At 46.4% G+C, this 13,927-nt stretch overlaps 5 protein-coding genes across 5 annotated transcripts; 4 read left to right on the forward strand and 1 right to left on the reverse strand.

Moving 5' to 3' along the window:
* Positions 1–3,793: 3,793 nt before the first annotated feature.
* K441DRAFT_619141 (uncharacterized protein) lies at positions 3,794–5,427 on the forward strand. Its single transcript, XM_067645861.1, has 2 exons — positions 3,794–4,284; positions 4,357–5,427. Exons 1-2 carry the CDS (start codon positions 4,078–4,080, stop codon positions 5,134–5,136), a joined length of 987 nt encoding a protein of 328 aa, XP_067499191.1. The 5' UTR covers positions 3,794–4,077; the 3' UTR covers positions 5,137–5,427.
* Positions 5,428–6,602: 1,175 nt separating this feature from the next.
* K441DRAFT_667310 (WD repeat protein) lies at positions 6,603–8,636 on the reverse strand (the record flags this gene model as incomplete). Its single annotated transcript, XM_067649812.1, has 1 exon — positions 6,603–8,636. A coding segment is annotated over exon 1 (1,526 nt), but the record flags the coding sequence as incomplete, so codon positions are not given.
* Positions 8,637–9,256: 620 nt separating this feature from the next.
* K441DRAFT_734769 (uncharacterized protein) lies at positions 9,257–10,274 on the forward strand (the record flags this gene model as incomplete). Its single annotated transcript, XM_067654286.1, has 3 exons — positions 9,257–9,378; positions 9,507–9,600; positions 9,655–10,274. 3 exons carry the CDS (start codon positions 9,257–9,259, stop codon positions 9,937–9,939), a joined length of 501 nt encoding a protein of 166 aa, XP_067499193.1. The 3' UTR covers positions 9,940–10,274.
* A 127-nt stretch (positions 10,275–10,401) lies between these two features.
* K441DRAFT_667311 (ssDNA binding protein) lies at positions 10,402–11,642 on the forward strand. The gene is made up of 3 exons (XM_067649813.1): positions 10,402–10,777; positions 10,978–11,066; positions 11,177–11,642. Exons 1-3 carry the CDS (start codon positions 10,503–10,505, stop codon positions 11,260–11,262), a joined length of 450 nt encoding a protein of 149 aa, XP_067499194.1. The 5' UTR covers positions 10,402–10,502; the 3' UTR covers positions 11,263–11,642.
* Positions 11,643–11,779: 137 nt separating this feature from the next.
* On the forward strand, positions 11,780–13,859 carry K441DRAFT_644531 (glucose-inhibited division protein A subfamily; the record flags this gene model as incomplete). The annotated part of the gene is made up of 2 exons (XM_067646758.1): positions 11,780–12,398; positions 12,448–13,859. Coding segments are annotated over 2 exons (2,031 nt in total), but the record flags the coding sequence as incomplete, so codon positions are not given.
* Between the last annotated feature and the right edge of the window lie 68 nt (positions 13,860–13,927).

A 13,927-nucleotide genomic window follows, 5' to 3' on the forward strand; every position in this document is an offset into this window, starting at 1 on the left:
AAACCACCCCACCAAAGGGCTATCCGAAATACGAAGTGGCCTCAGGAGCAAGGGCCAGAAACATCTTCCGTGTTATAGATTCTGTCAGCAATGCTTTGTTACTGTAGCATGATACGTAGAAGAGGAGGTCAACAATTGAACAAAGAACATCACCAAGCCTCATAGATCTGAAGAACACACCACGGATCACTTACTGTTTAAAAGCGCCAATATTCCCAAAAGTCGTAAGCGCTTACGCAGAAACTCTTCAGATCGTTGCCTCGAGCGTAGACCAATACAGCTTTGTGCATGACCAGCTTCCACCCCTCTGGCAAAAATTTATTTTGCTACAGTACGCAGGCTCGCTCGATTGCCACCAACTGTACATAGTAATTGTAGCGAACGCCTGTGGCTGTACGCAAGGGTTATTTTGGTTGTCCGGGAGGACTATCCTAAAGATCAACGTGCGCGACTCCTCCCTTTCAACTTGTTGAAGTTTCTTTCCTCCCCCTTTTCGCCTACGCCTACGCCTACGTTGTGGACTCACAACAGCTGCCAAAACGCGAATACAACGCTCAAATTTGGCATTATCGTACAGGTGGAAACCTCACGATATTTGACAAAGATGACGATGCTGTGGAGCGTGAACAGCCTGAAGTTCTTACAGCCAAGCATGGGCGTTTACTACGATTGCTATGTACAGGTCGGTGGCAATCTGGCGAAGTTGAATGCGTAGCGAAATAAATTTTACTAAAAGGGGGGTGGAAGCTGGTCATGCGGAAAGCTGTATACTCCATCAGCTTGCCAAAAAGCTCCAAATCCCTAAATAAGGGTTGGGATCGTGTCCTGCAATAAAAACTCTTTAACGTGTTTCACCATTCAGTGGCCCACCCCACTCAGTGGCCCACTCTATTTTCTCACCAAAAATCATAAAAATCACAGTATAATATCTCAACAATTACTTAATAATAACTTCTACCTCCTTTCTTTTAATTTAAGTAGTTATAAAGATATACAATTTTAGACTGTAAATTCTACTCTAATCTTTATATATCTATAATTACTAAATAAATTACTTTAAAATTCTTTAACGTTAAAAGGGAAGAAGTAATATATATATATATATAAGCTTAAATATAAATTTTTAGAAGTTATTATTAGGTAGTTGTTAAGATATTATACCGTGATTTTCATGATTTTTGGTAAGAAATAGAGTAAGCCACTGAGTGGGGTAGGCTGGTAAGTGGTGAAACACGTTATCAAGAGTCACGTGTAGGGTAAATAAGCAGTAAAACTTTAGACCCCCTGGTGGGCAATCCTGCCGTTTACAACTAATTCTTCGATCCCCCTTATAGGCCAGATATACCCCCTTCCCATATAACTAGTTATACCAATATTGGTCGTAGAGCTTAGCGATATCGCCAAAGGTCAGATTATCGTTAGTTACACCAAAAAATGCTTGATCAGGGCGTGTAGATCGTAACACCAAATGTATCGTTATATACCCGGTATCGTATTAAGGAGTTTTGCCTGTACTCTGTATTACGATCTATATCTCTTAATTAAAGCCTTTTTGGTGTATTTTACGATAAACTAACTTCTAATAATATTGTTAGGTTTCTGCCACCAAAGTCGGTATAACTACGGATCCGTGGAGGGAATTTTATATAGGATGGAAGCTATTTAGCCTGTAAAGTAGATACCCTACGCCCTTTTCGGATTACCTCAGAAGCTCAGACCAAGAAATCGATTGCGGATATAGGAATATCCGCACCGTCCACTAAGCCAATTTAGGACGGTAATCGTTTTCTTGGTCTGAGGCACTTTGGCGAGCTTTGTAGAAAACCTAAACACGGTTTATATGAGAAGACCTTATTAACTTTAACGAAATTGATCTACCCTCCCACAATACTTGTCGACATAAAAAGTTACACCAAATTATAGAGAAAAGCCTACTCTATAAGTTATGAGATCTTCAGCTCCTTATACGAGCGCGACGTTGAGGAATTCGTCGCCGTAGAGGCCCAATTCTACGCCGAGCCGCGTAGTAAACACCAACGCTGAACGCTTACGCCCACGCCGCCAGCCCTCTGCGTAGAGCTGTGGAGCTTCGCGAGAGCTCCGCAGAACGAAGCTCAGGGGGAGACCTGCACGGAGCTCTGCATGGAGCTCTAACAAAGCTCTGCAAAAGCTCTGCACGAAGCTCCGCACGAAGCTCTGCACAAAGCTCTGCTCGAAGCTCCGTACGAAGCTCCGCTCGAAGCTCCGCACGAAGCTTTGCTCGAAGCTCTGCTCGGGGCTCTGCTCGAAGCTCTGCTCGAAGCCCTACTCAAAGCTCTACTCGAAGCCCTATTGTCGATTCCCATTACCAAGTACTAACTGAGTGGCGTTGTCGACAGTAGCAATTACAAATCGTAGTCGTTAGGTCTATCGTCAGCATCGTCATCAGCGTTTCGCGACCTGCCTTATGTATATATAGTCTCTTTTCTTCACCTATAGAGAGCTCTAAAGCTCTACTAACACGCAGCACTAATATGCTAGGAAGGTTCTACAAACGCCCATACAAACGCCCGTACAAATTCCCATACAATCGTCTCTACAAACGTCTGCAATTGATCGCCCGTACGAATGTCTGCACGTCTGCACAGCTACATGTCTGCACGCCTGCACGTAGCTCTGCACGAAGCTCTACACGAAGCTCTGCTAAGGTTCTGCACGAAGCTCTGCACGAAGCTCTGCCCCCTAGCAGTAGTGGAGGCACTCCGGGCTAAGGGAGGATATTTTCAAGGAAGGACCTAACTATAGCACCTACTAAGTATTGCAATAGCTTTAAGTAGTAGATATCTATATATCTGTATAGTTTTATCTATATTAGTAGACTATTTAATAAGATATACTAGTGGTCCCGGGCTCAATGCAACAACCGAGCTCAATGCAACTTTTATATTTGTATGGCGTCTCATACAAAATCGACCTTTTTCCAAGTTGAATAACTTAACAATACTACATAGAAATTATATAAGAATTTAAAGGCTTATATATAATCCTTTAAAAATCAATAATATAACTTATTTAAAGCTGATATTTATTGTATTTATTGTATTTCTATACTTTTTATTATTATATTTTATTTAAGGCCAGTAAATACTAAAACTTCTATAAAATAGAAAATTAATATTAAAATTAAGTTTCTTTATACTTATTTAGGTATAAAAAAAGAAGTATATATATTTAATAATTTATTATAGCGTTGTTGTTGAGTTATTCAACTTGGAAAAAGGTTGATTTTGTATGAGACGCCATACAAATATAAAAGTTGCATTGAGCTCGGTTGTTGCATTGAGCCCGGGACCACTAGTAAGCGCTGCTTACTAGTGGGTGCCACGAGTAATATGTGCTTATGCTTTTAACAACGCGTTTTTTAACTTTGACGAAATTAATGTCAGGACCAAGCAATAGCCGTATTATAAAATGTATACTATTTAGAAGCCCTAGGTCTTAAAAATATTGTATTAACTTTTAGTAATAATAACGCGTTATATAAATAAATGAATTAGATATCCGTAATATCTATTTAGTAGATTTTGCTTATGCTTTTAACAAAACTCGCCAAACGCTCTCAGACGTGATTTTGCAATTCGGAAGACGGCGTAGGTTATTCCGACACTAGCTAAAAAATCACGTCTGAGCTCGCTGAGGTAACTTTTCGGACATGTCGGCCTCTCTTTTCCTGCTTATTAACCCAACACGTCACTTTATGTATAACAATACCATCGGCCACCGTAAGTACCATAGTTACTCAGAAGAAAAAAAAGAAAACTCTGTTCTCTAAAATATGTTTTTCATTCCAAGACTGTTTTCGAAGCACGTCTTAGAATGCTCCCACGTGGCTCCTCTATGTGGATTAGGAAGAACTACCATATACGAAGAATCAGGATCCCTCATTGGGAGCAAAAGAGAAATCACGTGCATGCAAACGGTTGTTGTCCTCAGTGCGGGGTAGAATGAATCGGGCAAAAGCAATAAACTAAAGTTCGTGCTTTACTTCTACTATACTACTTCAATTTCCGGCAGCAAGGTTCAGTTTCCTTAGATTTAATGGCTCTAGCGTGGAGGGATCACACGAGACCCAGCCCCGTCACACCTGCTATCATATACGAAGTCGGAGCGATATTATGGTTACCCCCAAAGGACCAAATCCCGGGTGACTTACAAAGTCGAACAGAAATCGATGATGGATGTTTTGACCACCCTGCACTCATCATCTGGATTGACCAAGGATTCACAAAAGCGACCATATTGATTGTGAGTACTTCACGAGGGGGCCTATTTGCCTCAGTAACTTTCGTCTATCAGTACAGGCTAAGACCGCGCAAGATTACCTCTTTCAACAGCCGGGGCCTTTTCGAAAAACACGGAAATAACAAAGCCGCGCGACTAGACCATCTGCCCATCTACCCAAGCAACCCCCACCCTGACAATGGCGAACTTCTCTACCTAGAAGGCAACGCTGCCCTTTCAAAGAAAAGCTATGTCAAAACTGGAAAACAACACACAGTTGATCCATCCGTTCTAAGACCAGACCGCAGTACTAAAGGCAAACTCAGTAAAGAATCGCTCACCGTTCTCATAAAATATATCAACTTCACTCCTCCAGTCGAGCCATCCCCTGTATTCCCCGCAGAATCCTCTACTTTGCATAGCCCACAACGGTCAAGGCCCCCATATTCCGATGCTCCGACACATATTCCTCAAGCTCGTGCAAGGGCAGAGGTATTAGGCGAAAGACCTCAAGCTCCTTCCCGCTCAACTACCGTAGCTCAAACGCCCTCTACTCGCCCTGCAGCATATCATCTATATCATGATAGTAGCACATATGGAACAATACCGGCCCAATTAGCGAACACACACGTGCGTCATGGATCATCGGTCTCATATCCTTCAGCAAGCACATACTCCACCCGTTCGCCAACCTACTGTAGCTCTAGACCAGTGCTTCCTATCTCCAATTACGATTCTGCAGCGAATGGCAATGGGGATACTCCATCTTGCTTATCGATCATATGTGGCGGCCTCGTTATGGGTACGTTACTCGGAGTTGGCTTTGTAGCCGTCTCATATATTAAGGGGCATTTCTTTTCATCTGCAATCGCTTGATGGCTTGATTTATGGTACTAGTCTTTGGTATGATGCATGCGAATTGGTGTTATTCTCGGATTCTAAGCTAGGATATGAATCGTAGTGATACAAATTGTTTTGAGTCTGTTATATAAATGATTCTTGAAGAATCTTAAACCAGCTAACTTGGTTCGGATTTCATACACTGTTCTTATATCAATATTTGGGCCAGAGGACATGCGCTGAGATAGGAGTTGGAATCAGAAATTTACGGTCCTTGCTCGCACATGATTTGATGGGAATTGGTTCTAGCTGATAGCACCAATTAGGAGACTAAATCTCTGATCAGACCGGCTCCACAAGCACGCGAGGTTGTGGCTACAGTACGCTGTGTGCAAGTTAGTCTCCTTTTACATTCCACACTATTCGACTATCTGTCAGCCAGGAAGTTTGTTGAAGCTCATCCACGGTCACTTTATTCGTATGGGCGGTCTGTCCGTTGAGTCCAGCGATGACATACGTACGCAATTAGACCACGAAGAATTTATTCGTCTCATTAAAATGGGAATTCGTTAGTTGCCTAATCTCGACAGGTCAGAGATAGAAGATAAGAGCAAAGCTGGTTAAAGCTGATAGCTTGCGCTCAAATCGCATGGTTTGTCTACAAATTGATAGGTCTCCCTGTTACGACACTAGAGCTCTTCACTCTCGCCATTGTTTACTGTACCGTCATGACTTGCGTACTATGGTGCCGAAAGCCGCTTGATATACGCAAACCTTGTGTCATTAAAGAAAGTCATGGACCCTTGATGGCCAGGCTAATCTAAGTCTTTCCAATACAATACCCCTACCAGTCGACCAATCTTTGCTTCCTTAATTATCATTATTTTTAGTGCCTGTCATATCGCAGGATGGAATTTTTCTTTCGTTACACCAACGGGTGGGTTACTTTAGAGAATTTCAAGTATTCTGTTGTTATTCTGTCCGCTGGGCGTATATCTACCGTTTATGCCCTAGCCGGAACTGGCCTTAACCCAACAAAAACTTCCACGAAAAGAGAAAGCTTCACAGGAGAAAGCCTCACAAGAAAAAGTACACCGACAGTGAGATAAGTAAGCGCTACCATGACGTCTTCTACCCGGTCCTAATACCATTCATCACCCCTTGCCTCCCGCTATTGCTGTACGTGAAAGTGTGCATTGGGTCCACTACTTCCCTCATGTATAATCACATTTCCTAAATCGCAGTGATGAAGTAACTGTGCTATCATTTCTATATCACTTCAAAAATTGTTCATTCCCTGTAATACATATAATCTATCCTGACTTCGTATCCAGAAGCAATGCCTCGTAGCGCATTTGCCCTTTGGAATCTCAACGTAGTCTACCAAGTCGGATAAACCTTGACCCATTTCCAGCTCTGAACAGGGATTTTATGCCCTTTCCCTTGTTGGAATAGTAACCCAACTTTATCATGGAGTTCAAAAATAAAATATCACATTCATCAACTAGAAGTGATGTAATTAACGATGTAATTAAGGGAAAGAATTGGGAGGGGGTTTGAGGCGCACTAGAAGATGCTTGCATAATGGTATGAGGCGACATAGCTAACCCGTAGTATTATCATCAGTTCTATTTTGCTATCAGATACAGCCAGAAACTATCCCACGTAGGGTCCAGGGTATAAAAATTTAAACGCCATCCACGAGATGGCCCCCCTACGCTCTATCTTTTGCTTGGCATTTCTTTGGGTCACCTCTTGATCTTCTTCACTTCTCTCCCGTCCTCCTCTTCGTCATCACTCAACTCTGCATAGATCGTCTTTGGCTGCGTATCCTTCCACGCATTTGTAAAAAGCGGATCGTTCTTCGCCTTCTCTGCATACTTCAGCAACGCCTCCCGCGGATCCTCATCCCGCATGCTACTCAATGGGATATGCTCCCTTATATGCTTCTCGTCCGGCTGGCTCTTAGCAAACGGCGTAGTGGCTGGTATGTGCGGTCTTCTTGGGTCCCGAGACCTCCCGGAGGCGGTAAGACCGACAGTGGGGTGGCGCGCAGCAAACGACGTGGCGGCGGTGTTGGTGCCGGGGAGCCCGCCAGGCGTGATTATGGCGTCGCCGGAGAGGCCCTCGGTGAGATCCATGGTTAGGTTTGGGTCATCGTCAATATGGCGACGTTTGGGGGCTTTGGTCATGACGGTCTTTGCGCCGCCTGTGGAGAGGTTCGGGTTATAAAGAACGTGGGTTTCGGCGTTAGCCGAGCCGGTGAGAATTTGGTTAAGTTTCTCATGCCAGAGAACTGATATGAGGGGTGAACTAGGGGTGATAGGTGTGACAAGTTCAGGACGGAGGGTTGCTGGATTGAGAATATGGAGGTGTCCAGTTGCGGAGCCAGTTATTACACTTGACCCCGTTGGGGAGAAGCGGATGTTGGTGGTTGGGTATTGAGAAGAGGTTGAAGGGTGCGAGACGGTACTAATAGGAGATTTGAATTTACGGGTATCCCAGAGCTTGATGGTATCATCGCCGCCACGTGTGATTACAAGTCTACCGTCGGCGCTGATATCGAGACCGCCAGTCCAGGTGTCTTTGATGTGGGCATCTCTGATCTCCGCCGCGGGGCGGTGGTAGGGACCTTCGCCACTCCACATTACTAGACTTCCATCCAGAGCTGCTGCTACCAGAATGTTATTACCTCCCTGTATTGGAGAACCCCAAGCAACAGCTGTCATCCGAGTCCTTCCAGCCGAACCAGCAGCCCTGGACTTATGTACGATGACTTCCTTCTGTGACCGTTTGTTGTTGACGTCCCATATACGTAGCGTGCTGTCAGTACCAGCTGTAACGCATAAGTCCCGATTTGTAGGATGCCATGTCCCACTCGTAATCTCTGATATATGCCCTTTTGTATTATTCATGTCCCGCAAATACATATCCCCCTTAACGAACTCCGTAATCAATTCTCCATCTCGGCTAAATATCTTCGCTTGGGGAAGCGCAGTTACTACGAGCATCTGATTTGCTGAAAGGGGGTTGAAGATGACTTGGTTTATGGGATGGGTTTCGGAGCTTGCGGAGCTTGCGGAGCTCTTGGTTGCAGAAGGGTCCACCGATTTGAAAGCGCGTACGGTAGTAGGTGTCATGGCTGCGAAATCGTGTAGTTTGAGTGTGCAGTCATTTGAGCCTGTGACTAGGCGCGAGCCCGAATGGTCGAGGCTGATCGATGTGATTGCGCGGTCATGAGTCTTGATAAGTAACTCATGAGAGACCGGAAATTCATCCTCCTCATCACTATCATCATCATCATCGTCCGAGTCCTCGTCGCGGTCTGATTCTGAGTCCTTGGCGGCTAGTTGTTTACTTTCGTTAACAGTCTTGCGCTTACTTTGATCAATTTGTGCTTGGATGTTAGCAGTCAGAGCCTGTTTTCCAAACGATGTTGGCAAGAAGTTGCGTAGTGATTCATCCTCAGCGGGAAAATCGTCTGCATCCATTTTGTGGTGTGTCAGAGACTGAACTTGTGCAAAGTTGCCTTGGCGTCGGCAGTGAAAGACTACAAGATAAGATGGTGCCAAGAAAATTATTTGGTGTTGAATTCCATAGCCGATTTCTCCGAGATATCTACGAAAGATCTACGAATCATTATAAAAGTTCACAAAACGTTCTAGGTTCGGGGCGGAAGAAACTGTCATAGACCGTCTCTTTACATCTCGTTGTGAGTGGTTGCTAGTCGCGCTGATCAAACGATGCGGATTTACACCCTATCTACGCAGGACCATACCTAAAGAAGACAGCAATACGCCGAAGTAGCTGTGCTTGTTACTCGAAAAGTTGTGAATTTGAACCGTTTGATCAGCAAGATCAATAAGCACTTACAATGAAATGTAAAGAGACGGTGCATACGCATGTAAGACGAGGCAACCCGCGTAGTGTCCTTACCGTCATCATTAAGCATCACGGTCAGAATTATCTCTGCTTGCACTAACCCAGCGGACTCGATGTGTATAAAGTGTGATATTCTCATATGCTGGAACGGACATAAGACGTCCAGGCGTTCAATAAATTGAGCATTCTTGTAAAACCTTGCGACATATTATTATTAGTCTGAGTATTTCTTGATTTTCGAAGGTCAAAGTTAAGCAAAACCATATCGTCCAGCATGTCTACTCGACAATACGGTACCTTTGTTGTCATCGGTTCAGGATCTGGCATCGGAAATCATGTGGCCTATACTTTTGCCGTGAAAGGCTTCAGCCATATCATTCCCCTTGCCCGAAATGAGTAACGCCTAGAGTTGGATAAAGCTGCGATTGTCTCCAAAACCGAAAGATCTGATATTTTTATTGATGAAATCAAGGTAGATATCTCATGCCGCGGCGTTGCTAGGAGCACTGAGAAGCTTGAAAAAGTTGGACATATAATCGAGTGTGTTTTTTCAATGCGGCACGTATTGTTCTAGGCGGGTTGTTAGAATCCGTTGAGACTATCGAGGAGAATTTCGAGGTATGTGCGTTTGTTTCCTTTGGCCTAAGGTTCCATGGTAATACTACTTTAAAGACTACGAATATTGCTCTTTATATTGTAGCACAATGGGCGATTCCCCGTCTCCGGGCGCTTTCGGCTTCCTCGGCGGCAGCTAAATCTAGCTTACTTGTCACGAACAGCCTCTTGTACGCCAATCCAATCCCGCAGCTCTTTTCTTTATCATTAGTCAAAGCGGCTCAGTGCAGTTTGGTCATGAGCTTGGCAAAGACATTCAACTCTAGTGGGATTCATATTGCTCTGGTGACGGTAGGCGGTGCTGTGGCTCCAGAAAAGCTTGAATCCAAGAAATATTGCTGATCAGACTTGGGAACCGTTTGATCAGGAAAAGATGCTTGGAGTTGGGAGACTGAAATTTTAGAGTAGCTAGACAACGGTACGCTGCGCTTGATATGAGTGCTGGCTAAATAGCCGAGGAGAGATTATGCAAAGATTTTCATCGAGTAGTAAAAAGTAATAGAAAGAGTGCTTGGAGGTGGATTTGAGATGCCTCATTGGCCTCAGCCAATGCTTTCACAAAATTCCTGACATTGAATGCTGGTTAGTCAATTCCAGGTTGGAATGACGATGGATTTTATGTACAGCGGATCGCTAAATACTAAACCCTGCCACCGCTTCCCACGCTGGTTTGCGTCCACGCATAACTATCGATAAGGGTTTGGCTACCTAAATCATAGGCTCTCGTTCGCCTAAAATCTTGGCGCCAAGCTATGGACGTCAGCGCGGGAAGGGATACCTAAACAGAAATTTAAAGCTAAATCAGCTCGACCTCTTCAACGCGATATCAGAATCTCCATATTACCACCGCAAACTCATCCATCTATAGCAATCGCCTCTCATACCTTCACCAACCTTATGCGACCATGTTCAGCTCAGTAGCCTTCCGGGCCACGCGCCTCCCAACGTTATCCGCGCGCGCGTTCTCCTCCACTGCCCTCGCGTCAGCAGCCCGTATGTCTATTGTTGGACGACTTGCCGCCGCGCCGGAGGAATTTGCCACCGCCAGTGATCGTACACTTGTGCGATACGCGCTTGGCACGAGCTATGGCAAGCCTGAAAATAGAAAAACAAGTTGGTTTAAGATCACAGCATTCTCGGAGGGTGCGCAGAAGGATTTCTTGCTGAATCTGCCAAAAGGGTGAGTCGAGGTTTTTGAATGGTTCATGACAAGTTAAGCCCCTGGGATTGAAAATGTCATAATTGCAAGCATATGTGCAGTACAAGAAAGGAGAGGGTAGGAGCTAAGGGAGAGCTGGAATGGATGTCGTATATTTCGACTAGCGAATCCACCGCAAAGACATGCAAGAGATTAATATGCTGACTCGAATTCTTTTACAGCGCGCTCTTATACGTAGACGCAGATGCCCGCATGGAATCCTTCACAGACAAAGATGGTAACCAGCGCACTGGTCTCAATCTTATTCAAAGTAAGCATTTCATTAATTTGAAATTCCACCAATCCCAAGATACTTATAATTACTGCCTTTGCTTTCTAGAATTCGCCATGATTGAACTTAGCTAATGGTGTCTTCACTAGGCAGAATTGACGTGCTCAGCCGACCTAGAAATGTTGTCGAAGATGAGGAAGGCTTGGTGCGAGAGCCAAGTGAAATGTCAGGATAATTGATGTGCAATAGCTCTAGATGGAATAGAATCCATTATGATCTAAGGATACGAATTATTGTGTCAGCTGGTGGCTCCGCACCCTATTTTCAACGTGGGAAGTCCAGGAGTTTATGGCTATCAGACGTAAGGATTTTCGTTCCCTGTACAGATACCTTTCCCTTTTTTCTATGTAGTATTTCCACTCAGGCAGCGCTATTTGAGCTTTGGGAGGTTGGCGTCATGACGTGGGGTATGTAAATCAATGTGTTATACTTTCGCTTTGGATGGGACTGATTGAGTGCTTGGAGCCAAACTTGCCTTTGCTTGGAGTCGATAACACAGCGTATCTCATCACTGTTCTGAACAATAACTGTAATGACCTCCACTTTTGCCTTGCTTGAAAGATGGCCTATTTGCGGTGCCATTAATCATTCACACGTGACCTTCGGCGAAGGTCGACACCTCCGAAGTGCATCCCTCAGCTTTTTTTCCTTGGGTCATACGGGCAGCTACAATTCCTCCAACATCTGCCATTATGAACCCAATGGTACCTTCACGAGCTCGAATGCTCTGGGGCCATGCGCCCCGAGTGCGATCGCTCCGTACCTTGTGTAACGCCGAATCTAACCACTGCTTTACCAAAAGACCCTACGATGTTATCGTAATTGGCGGAGGTCATGCTGGGTGTGAAGCCAGCGCGGCTGCTGCCCGCTCAGGCGCCCGCACCGCCCTCATAACTCCCAAACTTGATAACCTAGGGGTATGTTCCTGCAACCCTAGTTTTGGAGGGATTGGCAAGGGTACAATGCTACGGGAGGTTGATGCGCTGGATGGAGTTGTGGGTCGAATTGTCGATAAAGCGGGAGTACAATTCCGGGTCTTGAACCGGAGGAAAGGGCCAGCGGTTTGGGGACCTCGAGCGCAGATTGACCGTGCGCTATATAAAAAATATATGCGAGAGGAGATGGTTGGGTATAAGAATCTAGCGATTGTCGAGGGCAGTGTGGCCGATATTATTCTGGATAAAGAGGGTCAACAGGAGAAAGGGCGACATGGCAACATAACAGGTGTGAAGTTGGAGAGCGGAGAGATTATTCCAACGAGTACTGTTGTTATTACCACAGGAACTTTTCTGGGCGGTGAGATACATATTGGTAAGTGCTCAACGATATCGTTATAGAGCCATATGTTAAAGGTTGGCAGGTCTCGAAGCATACCCTTCCGGTCGTATAGGCGAAGCAGCAACCTTTGGACTTAGTAAATCTCTTCGGGAAGCAGGATTCAAGTTGGGACGTCTGAAAACTGGTACTCCTCCTCGTCTTGACCGTAAAACGATCAACTTTGAAGAGCTCGAAGAGCAACCAGGCGACGAGCCCCCAATGCCCTTCAGTTATCTCAACGACACCGTCGCCGTTAAAGACCAACTTCTCTGCCATGCGACCCACACTAACCTAGCAACCCACGATATCATCCGTGCCAACCTGGACAAGACCATTCATATCCGCGAAACCGTCAAAGGTCCACGGTACTGCCCCTCCCTCGAATCCAAAATCATCCGCTTCACCAACAAAATCTCCCACATCATCTGGCTAGAGCCCGAAGGCTTTGACAACGACGTCATCTACCCGAACGGAATCTCCATGACAGTCCCAGTCGATGCCCAAGAAGCCATGCTGAAAACCATCCCCGGCCTCGAAAACGTAAAAATGCTCCAACCCGGCTACGGCGTCGAATACGACTACGTCGATCCACGCAGCCTACGCTCCACCCTCGAAACGAAAGCCATCTCGGGCCTCTTCCTCGCGGGCCAGATAAACGGCACGACGGGCTACGAAGAAGCCGCCGCCCAGGGCGTCATCGCAGGCATCAACGCCGGGCTCGCGGCCCAGAACAAGAAGCCGCTGACCCTCACCCGCGCCGACGGCTACATCGGCATCCTGATCGACGACCTCATCACCAAGGGCGTCTCGGAGCCCTACCGCATGTTCACGTCGCGCAGCGAATACCGCATGTCGGCGCGGGCAGACAACGCGGACACGCGGCTGACGGCGCTGGGGCGCGCGGCCGGCGTGGTCAGCGACGCGCGCTGGGCGGCGTTCGAGCGCGAGGCGGACGAGATCGCGGCGCTGACGGCGCTGCTGACCGGCACGAAGCTCAGCACGCCCGAGTGGGCGGCGGCGGGGTTCCAGGTGCGGACGGACTCGACGCGGCGCTCGGCGTACGACTTGCTGCGGCTGCCGAACACGGGCACGCTGGCGCTCGTCGCGCTGCTGCCTGAGATCAGGGCCTTCTCTGAGCGCGTCCAGAGGCGCGTCGAGATCAACTCTATCTATGCGCCGTACATTACTTTCCAGATTGCGGCCCAGCAGCGGTTCTTGAAGGATGAGAATCTGAGGCTCCCCGATGACTTGGACTATGAATCTATCCACGGGCTGAGTTTTGAGGAACGCGCTTTGCTGAAGGTGACCCGGCCTGAGAGTGTGGGGCAGGCGAGGCGGATTGAGGGCGTTACACCGAATGGGGCGCTCAGGCTGCTGGCGTATGTTAAGGGAGTGAGGAAGGAGAAGGGGAGAGAGGAGGTGAGGGAGGAAATTGAAAATAGGAAGAGGATTTTCATGGATGCTGGGGTTGATTAAGGGGGCGAGCTTGAGTACGCTTTGGTTTAGGCTTTCATGCCGGAAGA

The sequence above is a fragment of the Cenococcum geophilum genome (genome assembly GCF_001692895.1).
Source record: "Cenococcum geophilum 1.58 unplaced genomic scaffold K441scaffold_54, whole genome shotgun sequence".
Taxonomy (NCBI): Eukaryota; Fungi; Ascomycota; class Dothideomycetes; order Gloniales; family Gloniaceae; genus Cenococcum; species Cenococcum geophilum.

Bases quoted from the DNA above. Each gene is read 5' to 3' on its own strand.
- K441DRAFT_619141 (XM_067645861.1), top strand. From the start codon at position 4,078: ATGGCTCTAGCGTGGAGGGATCACACGAGACCCAGCCCCGTCACACCT. The intron at 4,285-4,356 runs GTGAGTACTTCA...AGACCGCGCAAG, and splicing joins CAAAAGCGACCATATTGATT to ATTACCTCTTTCAACAGCCG.
- K441DRAFT_667311 (XM_067649813.1), top strand. From the start codon at position 10,503: ATGTTCAGCTCAGTAGCCTTCCGGGCCACGCGCCTCCCAACGTTATCC. The intron at 10,778-10,977 runs GTGAGTCGAGGT...ATTCTTTTACAG, and splicing joins TTGCTGAATCTGCCAAAAGG to CGCGCTCTTATACGTAGACG. The intron at 11,067-11,176 runs GTAAGCATTTCA...TGTCTTCACTAG, and splicing joins TGGTCTCAATCTTATTCAAA to GCAGAATTGACGTGCTCAGC.